This window comes from Alligator sinensis, unplaced genomic scaffold (genome assembly GCF_000455745.1).
Source record: "Alligator sinensis unplaced genomic scaffold, ASM45574v1 scaffold755_2, whole genome shotgun sequence".
Classification (NCBI taxonomy): Eukaryota; Metazoa; Chordata; order Crocodylia; family Alligatoridae; genus Alligator; species Alligator sinensis.
The window spans coordinates 1,105,026-1,119,496 of NW_005841883.1; the positions used below are offsets into that span (position 1 = coordinate 1,105,026).

The following is a 14,471-nucleotide window of genomic DNA, read 5'->3' on the forward strand; positions in this document are numbered from 1 at the left end:
CCTTTGCACAGCACCGCACTGTGCTGCACAGATATTCTTAGATGTCTTCTGATAACCTTTAACAAACTAAATTGGATAGAACTCAAATTGGTATTATTTTGACAACAAAGATAATATGCTCTTACAATCTGCAGTCATATTTTTCTAGACTGGAGTTGCACAGAGAAAAACAAAACTTCCAAAAGATAATCAATTACTAAAAAACAGCAATGGTGTTTACTTGTGGCAAATTCTTGAGTACTTTGAGAAAGCAGGCACAACACAGTGTAGCATCATCTGATGCTCAGAGAACAGCATTTTTCCAAAGTTTACCCAAAAAATTTTGCACAGGATGTTCGCATCTAAATCAAATACAATTCAGGGATTTATATAATTCCTAGTCTTCCTCACCTACTCTTTTAATGCCACTTATGCTACCTTAGCACAAGCCTCAGTGAAGCACAGGTACACTTCAAAAGTCTTCCTCTGAAATACTAAACTTGATGATTTAGTGAAGTGCTATTGCATTACAGTCTATTCTCATATTCTTTTCTAAATTTGTTGGCGCACGGTCACACACAAATAGTCCTTTAGGTTAGAACATTATGCTCACTGTGCCAACAGAGAAAATCATGTTCTTGGTCCAGCAGAGGTATTTTACTGACTCATGTACAATTTCACTCAGCCTACTGATGATCTTGTGCTTTGAGAATATATAGTATCCAATCAATGAGAACCTCCCACTGATACAGTTACACCCTCAGTATGGGTATGTCTACTTGGATATTGGGATTTAATATTAGACTATATCTGTATGTTTGAAACTGTTCAGTCCAATTTCCTGTACCCTTTGTCACATGATAGTTTAAAAGTATATGCACTATGTACTAACAAACACATGCAAGCTTACACAGTTGCATGTATATAAAGTATGAAACAATTTCCAACAGCAAGGAAGTGTTAATATACCACCCAGCACAATGAGCCTCCAATCCTTGTAAGGCAAGTGAAGAAATAATTCACATTTAAGCATGGATAGTCTTCTTTTCAGCAATAAGTCTTTGTATATTGATGAATACCCTATAAAACCAAAACTATAGCTCTTATATGTTGAACAGAAATTGAATTCTACAGGTTTAAGTTAGTTAATAATAGTTTCCAATATTGTCCTTACCTGTCCACCAGCCACAATGGCTCCAAAGAGATGTAGCAGGCACCATTTAAGACTTTCCTTAAGATGCTCACTTTCTTGAAAGCATTCTGATTGAAATAAAAGGAAAAGTAATTTGTAAATCCCAAAATAAGAAAACATTACAATGTCTTCCCTTCAAAGAAAATAGAAGCATAACATAAAATCTTCTTCATTCTTTGTTACAGAGAAGCTTTTAAACAGTTTCAACAATATACTACCATACTTGCTCAAATCCAAGACAAGGTTTTTTTCCCCAAATTGAGCATTGGGGTTGGGGGGGGGGGGGAAGATAGTCCCTTGTCTTGATTTGAGTACAAGTGGGGGTTACTGATAGTACTACAATAGTTCCCCTGAAATCAACAAAGCTACATATCTATTTCATCTGATGATCGATACTAAAATTTCTAATTAGATGCTTACTTCATTCCAATTCTGTTAAAAATATGCAAGGACTCTTCCAAACAGAAATCTATTCAAACATATAAAGTCTAATCCAATGTACATATTCTCTCCCTGATTTCAGTGCAGCTATGTTAAGCACTCATTGCCTATTGTTGTACATGCAAAGTTAATGGGAAAAAACCCTTGTTGACTCCAATAGTAGTATGCACAGGCCCATAATCTTCTTAGCAATAGTCTCTTGAAAGTTAATTGTCCTTCATCTTTGTTCGCACCATACCCGAACATAAACCATTTACAAATAGCCTTAGCAATTTCTCTTAACAATAAATATTAACCTGGAAGTTGTTGCTATAGCAATAACCTCAAAATAGCTTCAACTAAAGCCACAATCGATTATTGTTTGGAATTAGTCCTTGAGAAACTTTCAGTAACAACACAAGCCAACACTGTTAAAATGTCATTTTCACAAAGCTTGAATAGCCAGGCAAAAGGTAGAAATAAAAGTGCTATAATCTAGTAATTACATCTGTGCCTAACTAAATGTTTCTGTGCACACAGTAAAAAATTTCTGTGTGCGTTACCCCACTTCAAAAGAATATAGAGAAACAGCTACCATTTTTTTTCCTATTTCTCATTCTGTGCACTCTCTCAAACTCTTGAAACTAGTGTATATTGCCACATAGGAAAAAATTACCTATAATCATTTCCAAATGATAAATCTTTAGACTAGATCCCCACCCTTAAATCAGTAATTTGTGCTCATGACCAGGCTGATGCACCTAAGCCTTCTGCTATATATGCAAATTTCTACTATTAACCACTTGGGAGCTGTAACAGGTACCCAAGTTTCTTTTCAGCTATCTTTTTATGAGAAATATAGAAACACAGAAGTGCTTCATCTATTCCAGGAAGGCTGACAGATAGTTAACGACCTGGACAACAACTAAGATTTGTTTACAAGGATCTGTTTACTTTGCTACCAGAAAGAAATGTCACAGGAATGTATTATGGTCCCAATTCATAATGGCAGGAAAGCACGTGGTTAAACCTCCGTAACTTCAATGGAACTTAAGCACATCACTTCTTCTACCATGGAACCCCTACCCCCGGCTGCCTGGGCCATGTGAACTGACGCAGAGCCAGATGACCCAGCCCAGCAACAGAGCTGCACTGCCTCCTGGCCTGCTATGGCCGGTCTGTTTGCAGAGCCCCTGATGATCTACTGCAGAACCGCAGGGTTCCACAGAACACAGTCTGGAAACCACTGGTACAAAGGATCATGAAAAACTGGTTTAGAAGGCAAAAATAAAAATCAAGACTTGGTTCACACCTATATTTCTCAGTACAGCTACATCAGTCTTGAAAATAAGCCTTAAACCCCTAAACCAACACACCTATCTATCTATGCTGGCAAGAGTCCTAATGTGAATGCAGTTACACCACCAAAATCTCCTTTTCTAGAATACTTATTTCATTCAGGGAACTGGTATAAACTACACCCGCAAAAAACTCTTTCAATGATATATGCTGTAAAACCATTAGGAAGGTCTGCCTATATAGCTGTACTGGAAAACCAATTAGGCTGAACACAGACACTTGGGGAGGTTAAATCAGGCTCAAAATGGCCGCCCAGTTTAAACCTAGCACATCCCAGTGCTTAACTTACACTTACAGACCCAATCTCTGTGACTGGCAATCAGTCTAAACTGCTAACTGTACAGAATTTCCATGAACACAAACTGGTCTTAAAATTGCAGAACCTGGTTTAAGATAAACCTGGATATATGCAGTATCAAACGTATTTGATTTAGGACAAACCAGTGCGTAGAACTTCTGTACCCTTTCCCTGCACAGCCTGGGGCTGGGAAAACCCAGCCACTGACCCCAGTCCCTGGGCTGCTCTTTTCATCCCCCTTCCTCTCCCTCTCCCACACTGGGCTATGATTTTTGCCCCCCAGCCCCTTCCTCCACCCCTCATGACGCAAGCCCTCCCCCCTCCCCAGAAGCTTGCTGGACATCCAACCCCCTCCCCGCTAGTCCCCCATCCTGACTTACCTGATATCAGGCAACCATTTTTAACTGATTTAACTGCCCCCTAACACCCCAAATGTCTATACTTAGCCTTCATACTTAGATAAGCCCTAAAGACTACACCGAACAGAGACTCAGGGTGTGTATACACAATCAAACCACCCAGCACAGCTCTCCCAGGATTGTTTTCCTGAGAGAAAAACTGACCTGCACAGAAGTTCAGACAGAGAAGCAAAGAGCCTTCAGTACAGATGCTGGACAGGCAGGGGGTCGTGCACCATGTAGCCCAGCAGAGAGCTCTGCCGTAGAGGTGCACCGATACATCAGTCCGATATCAGATCGGCACTGATAAAGAAAATCTACTGCATTAGAAATCAGCCTGATGCAGCTGATAAATTGGCCGATAAATGCCTGTACATTCGCGCAGCAGCACCACAGCGTGTAGGCAGTTAGGAGCACAGCCCGGCAGGCTGAAGAGCTGCCTGCAGCTGGTAAGTCTGTTGTAGTACAAGGGGAGAGGAGAAGGAAGAGGCGTGGGGGCGCAGATCAAAGCCCTTGTGGTGAGGGAGACGAGGAGCTGGGGCTGCCCACCTGGGGTGCGGCAGAGCACGGGATGGATCTGCAGCTCATCCAGGGGGCAGGGAGCGGGGCTTCTGCTGCTGCATGCACCCTAGGATGGCATGGGGGGTGGGGGGGACTTGTACCCTGGATCTGCATGGGGTGGGGTAGGATTAGGGTTACAGAGGAGGGCTGCAGCCACGCCAAATTTCACTGTAGCTGCCCCATAACCCTCCACCCAACACCACTGCCACCCACCCAGAGCAGCCCCTGTATGCCGGGAAGAGCCCGGAAGAGCCCCAGCTCCAGCCTACAGCTGCATCCCCTCCTTGCCCCTCCACGGAGATGCAGGGCACCCCCCCTCCCGTGCCCTCCCAGGGTGCACACAGCAGCAGGAGCCACCCCCCCACCCCACCCCCCTCAGACAAGCTGTGGCTCCGTCCCGCGCCTCACCACAGCTGGGTAGTCCCAGCCCTACCCCCACTCCCTCCCTCACCGCAGGGGCCTTGATCTACCCCCCCATGCCCTCTCTCTCCCCCCTCCCTTTTTACCACAACAGACTTACCAGCTGCATGCAGCTGTATCAGAAATTGGATCAGTATTGGCCAATATGCCTCCTAAAAAAAACAGTTATCGGTACTGGCCCCCAAAATCTCTATTGGTGCACCCCTATTTTGCAGGCCTTTTTTTCCTTCTTTAAGCGAATGTAGGCACAGTCGGAGAAGGTGAGGTTGGATTCAGTGCCATGCACAAAAGAGCCCCCAGCCTTTCCCCTTCCCCACGTTGTGTTTCAGCCTAGCTAAGGTTGTGCAGGGAGTATTATGATTCCCTGCATCCAAGTACTAAAGGGTGATTCAGGCAGGAAACAAGCCAGAAGTCATGTCTCCCTTTGGCAAATCTGTAACGCTAAGAACATTTGGACTATACAATATGGAGTAGTCACAACTACATTTAATCACTTCACACCAAAAACAAAATGGCTTAAAGCAGGAATTACCAAACTATGGTTTCATAGACATCAGGGCTGGAAGGGACCTCGGAAGATCATCGAGTCCAGCCCCCCACCCAAGGGGCAGGAAGTCAGCTGGGGTCATAGGATCCCAGCAAGATAAGCATCCAGTTTCATCTTGAAGGTGTTCAATGAAGGCGCTTGAACCACCTCCGGTGGCAGGCTGTTCCAGACCTTGGGGGCTCGGACAGTAAAGAAATTCTTCCTTATGTCCAGCCTGAAACGATCTTGAAGTAGTTTGTAACTATTCGACCTCGTCATCCCTTGGGGCGCTCTGGTGAACAAACGTTCCCCCAGATGCTGGTGGTCACCCCTGATAAACTTGTAGGTGGCCATCAGATCACCCCTGAGCCTGCGCTTTTTCAGGCTAAAGAGCCCCACGGCTCTCAGCCTGTCATCGTAGGGTCTGCTTCCCTGACCTCTGATCATGCGCGTGGCTCTTCTCTGGACTCTCTCAAGCTTCTCCACATCCTTTTTGAATTGTGGAGCCCAAAACTGGACACAGTACTCCAGCTGCGGCCTCACTAAGGCCGAGTACAGGGGGAGAATGACGTCCCGGGATTTGCTTGAGAAGCATCTATGGATGAAAGCCAGCGTTTTGGTCGCTTTACTAGCCGCCGCATCGCATTGCAGGCTCATGTTCATCTTGTGGTCAATGACGACCCCCAAGTCTCTTTCTTCCATAGTGCTAGCCAACATAGCACTGCTGAGCCTATAAGGATGCGGTGGGTTTTTTTCCCCCCAAGGTGGAGAACCTTGCATTTATCGGCGCTGAACACCATCAGATTCCATCAGATTCTCGTCCGCCCACTTGCTGAGCCTGTCCAGGTCAGCCTGGATAACCTGCCTGTCTTCTGGTGTGGATGCTTTGCCCCAAAGTTTGGTGTCATCGGCGAACTTGGCCAGTCCGTTTCTGACTCCAGTGTCCACATCATTCATGAAGATGTTGAACAGTATGGGTCCAAGGACAGAGCCTTGGGGTACCCCACTGGTCACAGGACACCACGATGAGTGACTTCCATCAATTACTACCCTCTGGGTCCGACCCCGGAGCCAATTTTCCAGCCAGTGGATTGTGGAGGACCCAAGGCGACAACTGGCCAGTTTCTCCAAGAGGCGATCATGGGACACCAGATCGAAGGCTTTTTTGAAGTCAAGATACATGACATCAATCTCTTCTCCCTTGTCCAGGTGATAGGTCACCTGGTTGTAGAAGGAAATGAGATTGGTCAAGCAAGACCTACCCGCAACAAACCCGTGCTGGCTATCCCTTAAGATGTTGGCGTCGGCCAGTCCATTAAGGATGGCCTCTTTAATAAACTTTTCTAAGATCTTCCCTGGGATAGAAGTCAAGCTGATGGGCCTATAGTTAGCCGGATCCACTTTCCTCCCTTTCTTGAAGATAGGCACCACATTGGCCTTCTTCCAGTCTTCCAGGTTCAACGAGCATTTGAAGTTTATACTTGTTGTTTCTATCTGTTGAATCACATTAAAGTTTAATTTAGCTTACAAGCTCAGAAAGTCCGTAATACCATAAACGCAGATACCAAGATGATGATACTAAAGACAAAGCTAAAGTCTTAAATTCAAGGAGGACAACAAATAACTTCATCAAACTCATCTTGGAAATGGTACAGAAGACTTTTGACACTTATCAAATATTTACAATGGGAATTAAACTATGTCAACAAGAAGTTTGTTTCTTGAACAGTGATCATTACTAAATGAGTAATATTACTTACGGTAAAAGAAAGGGACAAACTCCACAGTAAGAGAGGCTGGTTTATACTTCTGTCTGCTCTTTTCAACATTACTAAGAATTCGTCTACAATTAAAAAAGAAAAGATACATAAGAGATATTAGAGATAAGGTTTTTGGGACATGTTCATAGAGACCTTGAATAAATAAAATATATCTTTATCCTACAAGAAAAAAGGAAAGAATAAAGTAGTTGCATCCAAAATAAGTAATCACTGTTAATCATGTATTTACTGCTCCACATTTAAAAATGGCTTAATTTTTTAAAATATGGTTTTGATTTAAAGAAACAGTAATCTGTTATTTTACTTTACTATTGCAATGAGTCATCAACTTAAGGGGCAAGCTTCTATGACAGGCAATCTGACATGGGAAAGAAAACTTTTGAAGAAAAGAAACAGTTCAACTTTAAAGAAAACATGATTCTTTTTCCTTTTTTTTTTTTTCTTAGCTTCTTCCTGCCAATACAGAAATAATGGGTCATGCTTTAGAATCAAGAAAGTAATAATGAAAGCTTGAAGTGTATTAGTTGGTGGCAAGCTCCCTCTAGCTTATATTCAGATTTAATTTTAAACACATGGGCAGGCAACCAGCATATGTATTTGTAGTTATAAACAAATCTTATTTAGTCACATACCATTCACACCTCTCCCCCAAAAATCATGCCTTCCAAAATTGGGGAAATTGATTTTCTACCCAGAATAGAAGCACTGAAACACCACAAGATGCCTGCTGCTTATTTTCCTTCGCTTCCAACAGAAGCAGATCCAGACAGGGTGCAATGATATAGCTGCACCCTGCTTTGATTCCTGCTCTACCAATAGTTTGAAACTAACTGTCCAAAAGCAGCAGTGGCATTTCTATTCACGCAGCACTGAGAGGATCAACTGGCTTAATAGCTCATTATCATGTATCTGATTCCTGCTAATTGCTCTTCACTGTAAAGGTGATAACAACCCTCTCTCCTTTTAATGGCTTGGATGTTCCACTAATCAAGGTATCCTTTGTTCAGCAATTTTATCATCTGTTAGCTACTCCTGGTCCCTCTCAGCCGATTTTGCAGCTCTGTAGACTGTTAACAGATCTTTTCAAAATCCTATACTTGTCCATGCAATCCAGTCTTCAGCAGCAACTATGGCTTCATCTTTTGGCTGCGCAGCCAAGACCTACTGACAGTTCAGCTGAAAAGGGTTAAAACTGTGGCTTTTGCCTGAGCAGTGAAGGGACAATAAGTTGAAAATTAAACTCTGTCCCTGCTCTGTGCACGCTGCACTCTGGAAAAACCATTTTTTCCTTCATTCTGACTTAAGAGAGACAGCTTGTTTTTCAGATTTGGGATGTGTATGGGGGGGTTTTTTGGGGTTTTTTTTTGTAAAACAAGTAGTTTCAATTAGATCTTTACTACATTCAGATGAATACTGGAATAGAAGCCAGAGCACATGGCACTGTTTCCATAGTATGCGACTTTTATGACTCATCATGAACTTGTACATCTTCATTATATAAAATATTAGGCATTTAAGATTATATACATTTAAAACGCATTAAGCACAAACAATAAGATACATTGTAGCTAAGACAGTGTTACAAGAGCAAAAAGTTAAAAATAGTTTATATGAAGAAAGAACCTAGTGAACTGTGGGCAACCATGCCTTACTGTATGAAATTAGAATCTCAACATCCTCCAAAAATACAAGGAGCACAACTTGTGATGTATGGTTTTTTTGACATTGTACACAGTAAGTAGTGCCATTGTGTGATTCATCAAGATAACACTAATTAATTAGGATACTAAAATATGGAACTATTTTAATACACTTGCAGATACTGCCATATAGGTTGCATAATATTTTATTATATGTATAATTATAAGTGTGTGTATGTGCACGTACACACACAGACAGTACACACAAAGGTAGAATGAGACAGCATGTGTGAAAGTGTGAATGTGCACACAAGAACACAAGGGAGGGGTAGTTAGCCATGTCAGTCTGAAGTCAGGCAGAAGATAGTCTGTAAGGTGCCACTCTGCCCTACCTGGTTCAGAGGGGCACAAGCTTTTGTAGGCAGCAGATGCTTGTATTATGAACATATGATGAAGTTACGCTGTCGCCTATGCTAACTTATGCCTCTTTGAACCAGTTAGTGCCACCTTGCCCTGCCTTTTATATATGTAATTATATTAACATGTCCATTATGCCTGTTCTTAGCATGTAGGAAGAGGATGCTGACCTTCTTTTTTTTTAAATCATTTATGCAACCTTTCTGGCAGTATCTGCAAGATAATCAAACAGTTCCAAATTTTCATACCATAATTAATTATAATGTTATGTTGATGAATCTCACACATACCCAAGTTCTTCAGAAATAAAAAATTACTTAAACAAAAAACTAACTAACTGCTCCTACACAGTAACTAGAATTACTGGCCACTGTTGTACAACCTCCTGCTCTTGAAATGGAACAGATTTAAAAAAATAGTCCTGTTGAGGGACTTCGCTCAAGTTTCACACATTCTTTTTTTTTTTTTTTTTTTTTTTTTTAAGGAAATCTCACAAAGGACTTAGAGATGAAAATTATAAATCTTTCTGTTAAGGGAAGCATGATAATACTTATTATTATAGACTGTCTCAACTGATTCAACCCTCCAAGTGGATTTAAGGAGGAATGCTACTAATTATAATAAGTTATCAATATATAAATGTATCTACTATACCTGCAAAAGAGAGAATGCACATGGAACAAGCATCTCATTATACAAATTGAGGCAAAGCCTATATTTGTGCAGCAGTTTATCAACTAATTAAGTACCGTAGAAGAATCATTGTAAAAGTTTACTAAAACAAGGATGTACTCTTTAATGCTTATCAAGCTGTAGCTTTGAATTGCTACCCATTTTTGGCCAAAATATTTAGGGCCTTGCTTGTTTGTTTCCATTAGGAGGAGAGACTGATCACACAAGTCAGGTATTTCTCAAGTGTAAAGTCTTTATTTGCAAATCATTTACACAATTCTCTATTCATGTACCCACCTGAAAGAGAAGCAAATAATTTCTAGGCCTCTCTCTTCTGTATGCCCCAAGGGGCTCTGGTTCTGTCCCCCTGCTTTTTCTGAGGTCCCTACTACACATCACATATGTTATGAAATTAACTGGTTAATCACGCAATAAAATTCAGACCCCCCCACATGAGCAAAAGAATTCGCACACAATAAAAATGACTATCCATCCAGGTATAAATTTTGTGCTTGAAATTGTGTAACAACTCTATAGCTGGTTTCTATCCAGCTTTAATTTGAATGTGTAGCAGGGCCCTCAGGGCCACTCTTAAAACAGTGTGTTGGCTTTCTGTTTTTTACACTCACAGATGTAACCAATTAGTACTCTAGCCCTTCCATTTCACAATTAGTTTCAGGGTCTGAATGTCTGAAAAAAAATTCCAACAGAATAGGTGGTGATAGTCATACAGTATACAAGAACTTCAATATTATTGTAATGAATATCCCAATAGTGCCAATAAAATAAACAGTATCTATTTCTACTTCGTATATATTCAACAACAATTAATATATTTTAAGCATTTTTAAAGATAAGCAGAGGTCCAAAAATATTCTGATAGAATGATTCTATCTACTTTTTCAAATGAAGATATGAGAGCAAGTATAATTTCATCCACAATTTTTTTACTATTCCAATTATTTGAACCTAGCATAAAGAAAACCCCATTAATCTGCTATAAAAATGGTTCACAGAAATCCTCAAGTCTGGATCCTAACTATCTACTCTCCCCAGCTTTCAAAAATTAAAACTGAGTTTTGGCTGGAACTGGATATATTAGTACCCTGACATTTTTAATAAATTAGGATGCTTGCTTCAAATGAGAGATTTTCTTGGATGATACATTCATGTTTTCAGTAGAAATACATCTTTGACCAAGTCAATTGATATCAAAACTAATCCTCAATTTTACAACTGAAAAATGCAAGAGCACAGAAGTTTTGGTGTAATTAATGTTTCATTTTGGCTTGACACTGGACAATCCCAGTTGTGCTTAAACTCTTAAATATTGAAATTTACCATGTTAAAAGTCATACGTACCCTGCAATTCTCTGTCTCCAATTTCGATATGGATCATAGAGACTTTCACAAAAAGCCAGTGCATGTCTTACAAATTCTTCTATAGGTGTTTGATCTGCCACTTCTTTCTCTTTTGTTTTACTTTTTAACTGAGAGGGGGAAAATACAGAATTGTAGTCATAATGTTTCTAGAAACTTTTGTGAACTAAGAATCCAATAACAAAAGTTACGTCTAGGATGCTCAAAAGAACCAGAGAGCATTGGGTGTCCTATTATCTCCATCTTTCATAGGCACTGGGACACCTACCTGCTCTAGGCTCCTTTGAAAACCAAGACCAAGCATCCATTCACTCTATTTTCTGATATATGCAATACAGAATGTACCCTCAGAACAGGTACCAACTCAAAAGGTACCATTTCCTCCACGATATACATTCATACAAGCCATCAACTCACTTGATCCATAAGGAAAACAAATGTTAAATATTCCCTTTCCGAAAAGTTAACAATGGCTGAACTCTGAACAGGCAACAAAAATTAAAGTACTGAGATCATCTCTGAACTAAAAGAGCTAATTAATTTTAAAATAAATTTTTTAGCTTATTCACTTGAAATGTACTTAAGAACTGTTTTGTTGTGATTCATTTTCAGATACCTATAAAGCATAACTTAAATATACTCGTGATAGCTTAAGTCTAGGGACAGCTACATATAAATATGTAATACCTGATCCTCCTTTTCATCCTCTTTAATGAAATCTGGAATTTATCAAAATTTATCTAATTAATTAAAATGCTCTGAACTTAGTATTTCAAAGCACTTTGATGAATAAACCTTGCTGCAGAGTGTTCCATCAAGGTAAACAGGCATCACCATTAAAAATGTTAAGCCATTTTAAAGCCAGAAAAAAATGAGACAGCGAGAGAATATGCAACTGACTGCAAGTCGCATAAGAACTTTGTGGCAGAGTTCAGAAAAAATTCAGTTCTCATAGTTCCCCATCTTAAGGCCTCAATTCTCCTTTCCCACCAACCCTGCCATCCAAAAATGTGTATGATAATTGTACTTGTACATACCTGCTGAATATACAGAGTAGTCATCGTGATGACATGGTTTATGTAGGAGCACATGCCAATCTCCTCCACATTAGCCAAATTTCTGTAGGACCAATATCAATCTCAGTCATTTTTATGCTGTAACACTTTTTAAAACTAGCCACTAATGCTTATCTTAGCTTTTAAGAATAAATTACAAAAAGTGTCAGTATTTCAAGAAAACTTCCACAACAATATTTTTTAATATTGAAACGTTTATTCACCTCACTTTAATATACTGTAAATATTTCAGAGCTGGAAGAAAACTTAACTACAACCAGAGCTCTGACTATAAGCCAGTTTTAGCTGGGTGCTTGGATTTCGGGTTAAGTTGATTTACAGAGCATTCCAAATACAGAGATCAGAGCCTGATACAGAAAATAACAACTTCTATTTCTCCCACACTGTTAGACAACACAAGAAAACTAATGACTTAACTACTAATGGTTCCTAAACCTTGAGCAATGTCCATTACCAGTTTCCATTTCTCTAAAGGAAGAAAGGAAACTATAAAAATATTTTTAGAACACCGAATAAATCATAAAGGCAACAGAAAACCACATTCAATATGGATGGTATACAAACATTTCTCAACCTTAATGACAAGCCACTAAAATCAGGAACTCAAAATGAAATGCTTCAGAAGACATTCCCTCTTTTTTTGAAGGCCATTTTTAAATAGCTTCAAAGGCACCTGAAGCACTTCAAACAGAAGCTCTGTCCATGGTATTTGTTTGGTGAAAAGCAAAACCAAGGCGGGATGGAATATCCCCACAAAAGAAGATTTTTTCTTGAGACTTAGTCCCTCAACAGCTTCCAATTATGGGGAGATACTGGAGGCAACAAAGAACCTGGCCAAAGAGACTTTTCTCATCTGGTAAATATCCCTGGCCTAAGCAGTGTGGCCATATGCCCAATTTTCAACAGGTCAGTCCTGTTTTAAACACCTGGCCCAGGCATCTTATCAAAGCAATGCTTTTGTTTCATTTTCAGTGGAGCACCCAGGACTAGTGTTTTAAACAGGACTGTTTCATTAACCCCATGTTCTCCAGCCTGCTAAGCTGAAGAAAGCTCAGAAAAAGCTGACTATCCCAGACAATACGGTATCCTCTGTTGAAACTAGGGAAAGGAAATATGGTCACCCTGTCCCTAAGGGAGTGTGTGAATTAAAAAGAACTCTGTGTCAATAAGCACTATTAGAAATAACTATGTCCACTAACATAATTTAAGTATAACAATTTAGGAGGAGGGGACTCTTAAAACTTTATCACCACGGACATGTCTATACTACAGAAGGACTGCACTAAAGTACACCACAGTGATGCTCAGCCTGCCCTGTCCACACATGCTACACCCCAAAATAATAAAGCATAGGTACTATTGAACATATATCAACAGCTCTCCTGGTCAGGTATATTTACTGACATGTGACCAAGTACTGCGCTAAAGACAGCTACATTATAACCTTCCAGGTGTAGCATATAAAAAGCATGCATGCCAGGTTTCACTGTAACATTCCCTAGTCCAATCCTCTGATGGCAAATACATGCCCCGTATGTGCGTTGAAACCTATATCTATGCATGTGCAATAAATCAAGATTTCCCCAACCAAAATTACAGTCCAGTCAAAACAGCCACCAAACCAAACCGATACCTGCAAAGGATGATGAAGAATTTGACAAGCAAAAGCGACAGAGCTTGTTGCTGCTCCTCTAGTCCATCTGACATTTTTTGGACACATTGTAGCAGCTGGAGCCTCAGGACCTGGAGAATGTTATCAGGAAGTAGCGATATTCCGGGAGGAATGTCATCTACCCTAAAAACAAAGATATAGAAACAATTTAAAACATGTCAATGGAATTTGTTATTTGTGCATCCTTTGTGTCATTGTGTACTGTTCCACAAGCACAGCAGGACAGGAACTCACCAAACTGCAGTGACTGGTCTTGCACAAGCATTTGCTGATAATCTACATAGAGCTATATGATTACATAGCACTTACTGTCTGCTCCTCCTTATTCCCAGCTGTTGACCTTAATGGAAAGACAGCTAAAAATACATGAAAATGGTTTCCCCAAGGGGCTTTCCTAATATTCCTTTTCCATGTAGTTAACCGCTGGAGTTGCAACAGGAAAGCTGCATGAAAGGAGGTTGTCAGTAAAGCCCAAAATCAAGGGGAACGTAATCTCCAGTATATTTTCTGTAATAAGATATGGACCCCACTGTGAACAGTTTTGGAATGCCTGTTGAAAATCAAAATAAACTTACTTTAGTAGCATTCTGTAACTAATATCTAATTAAGACCAGAAAGGTATGTCTACAACTCATCCCTGGTCCTCTTGGGAAGAATGTTTTTGAGCACACTCCAACAAC

General features: G+C 40.3%; 1 protein-coding gene across 1 annotated transcript in view; it reads right to left on the bottom strand.

Annotated features, from left to right (window-relative positions):
- The window catches only part of NBEAL1 (neurobeachin like 1), a 135,972-nt gene that overhangs the window by 88,839 nt on the left and 32,662 nt on the right, over window positions 1–14,471 (bottom strand). Inside the window, 5 exon segments of the mRNA XM_014516902.2 lie at window positions 1,154–1,239; window positions 6,914–6,996; window positions 11,026–11,153; window positions 12,081–12,162; window positions 13,753–13,914. Of these exon segments, the coding sequence (XP_014372388.2) occupies window positions 1,154–1,239; window positions 6,914–6,996; window positions 11,026–11,153; window positions 12,081–12,162; window positions 13,753–13,914 (541 nt within the window).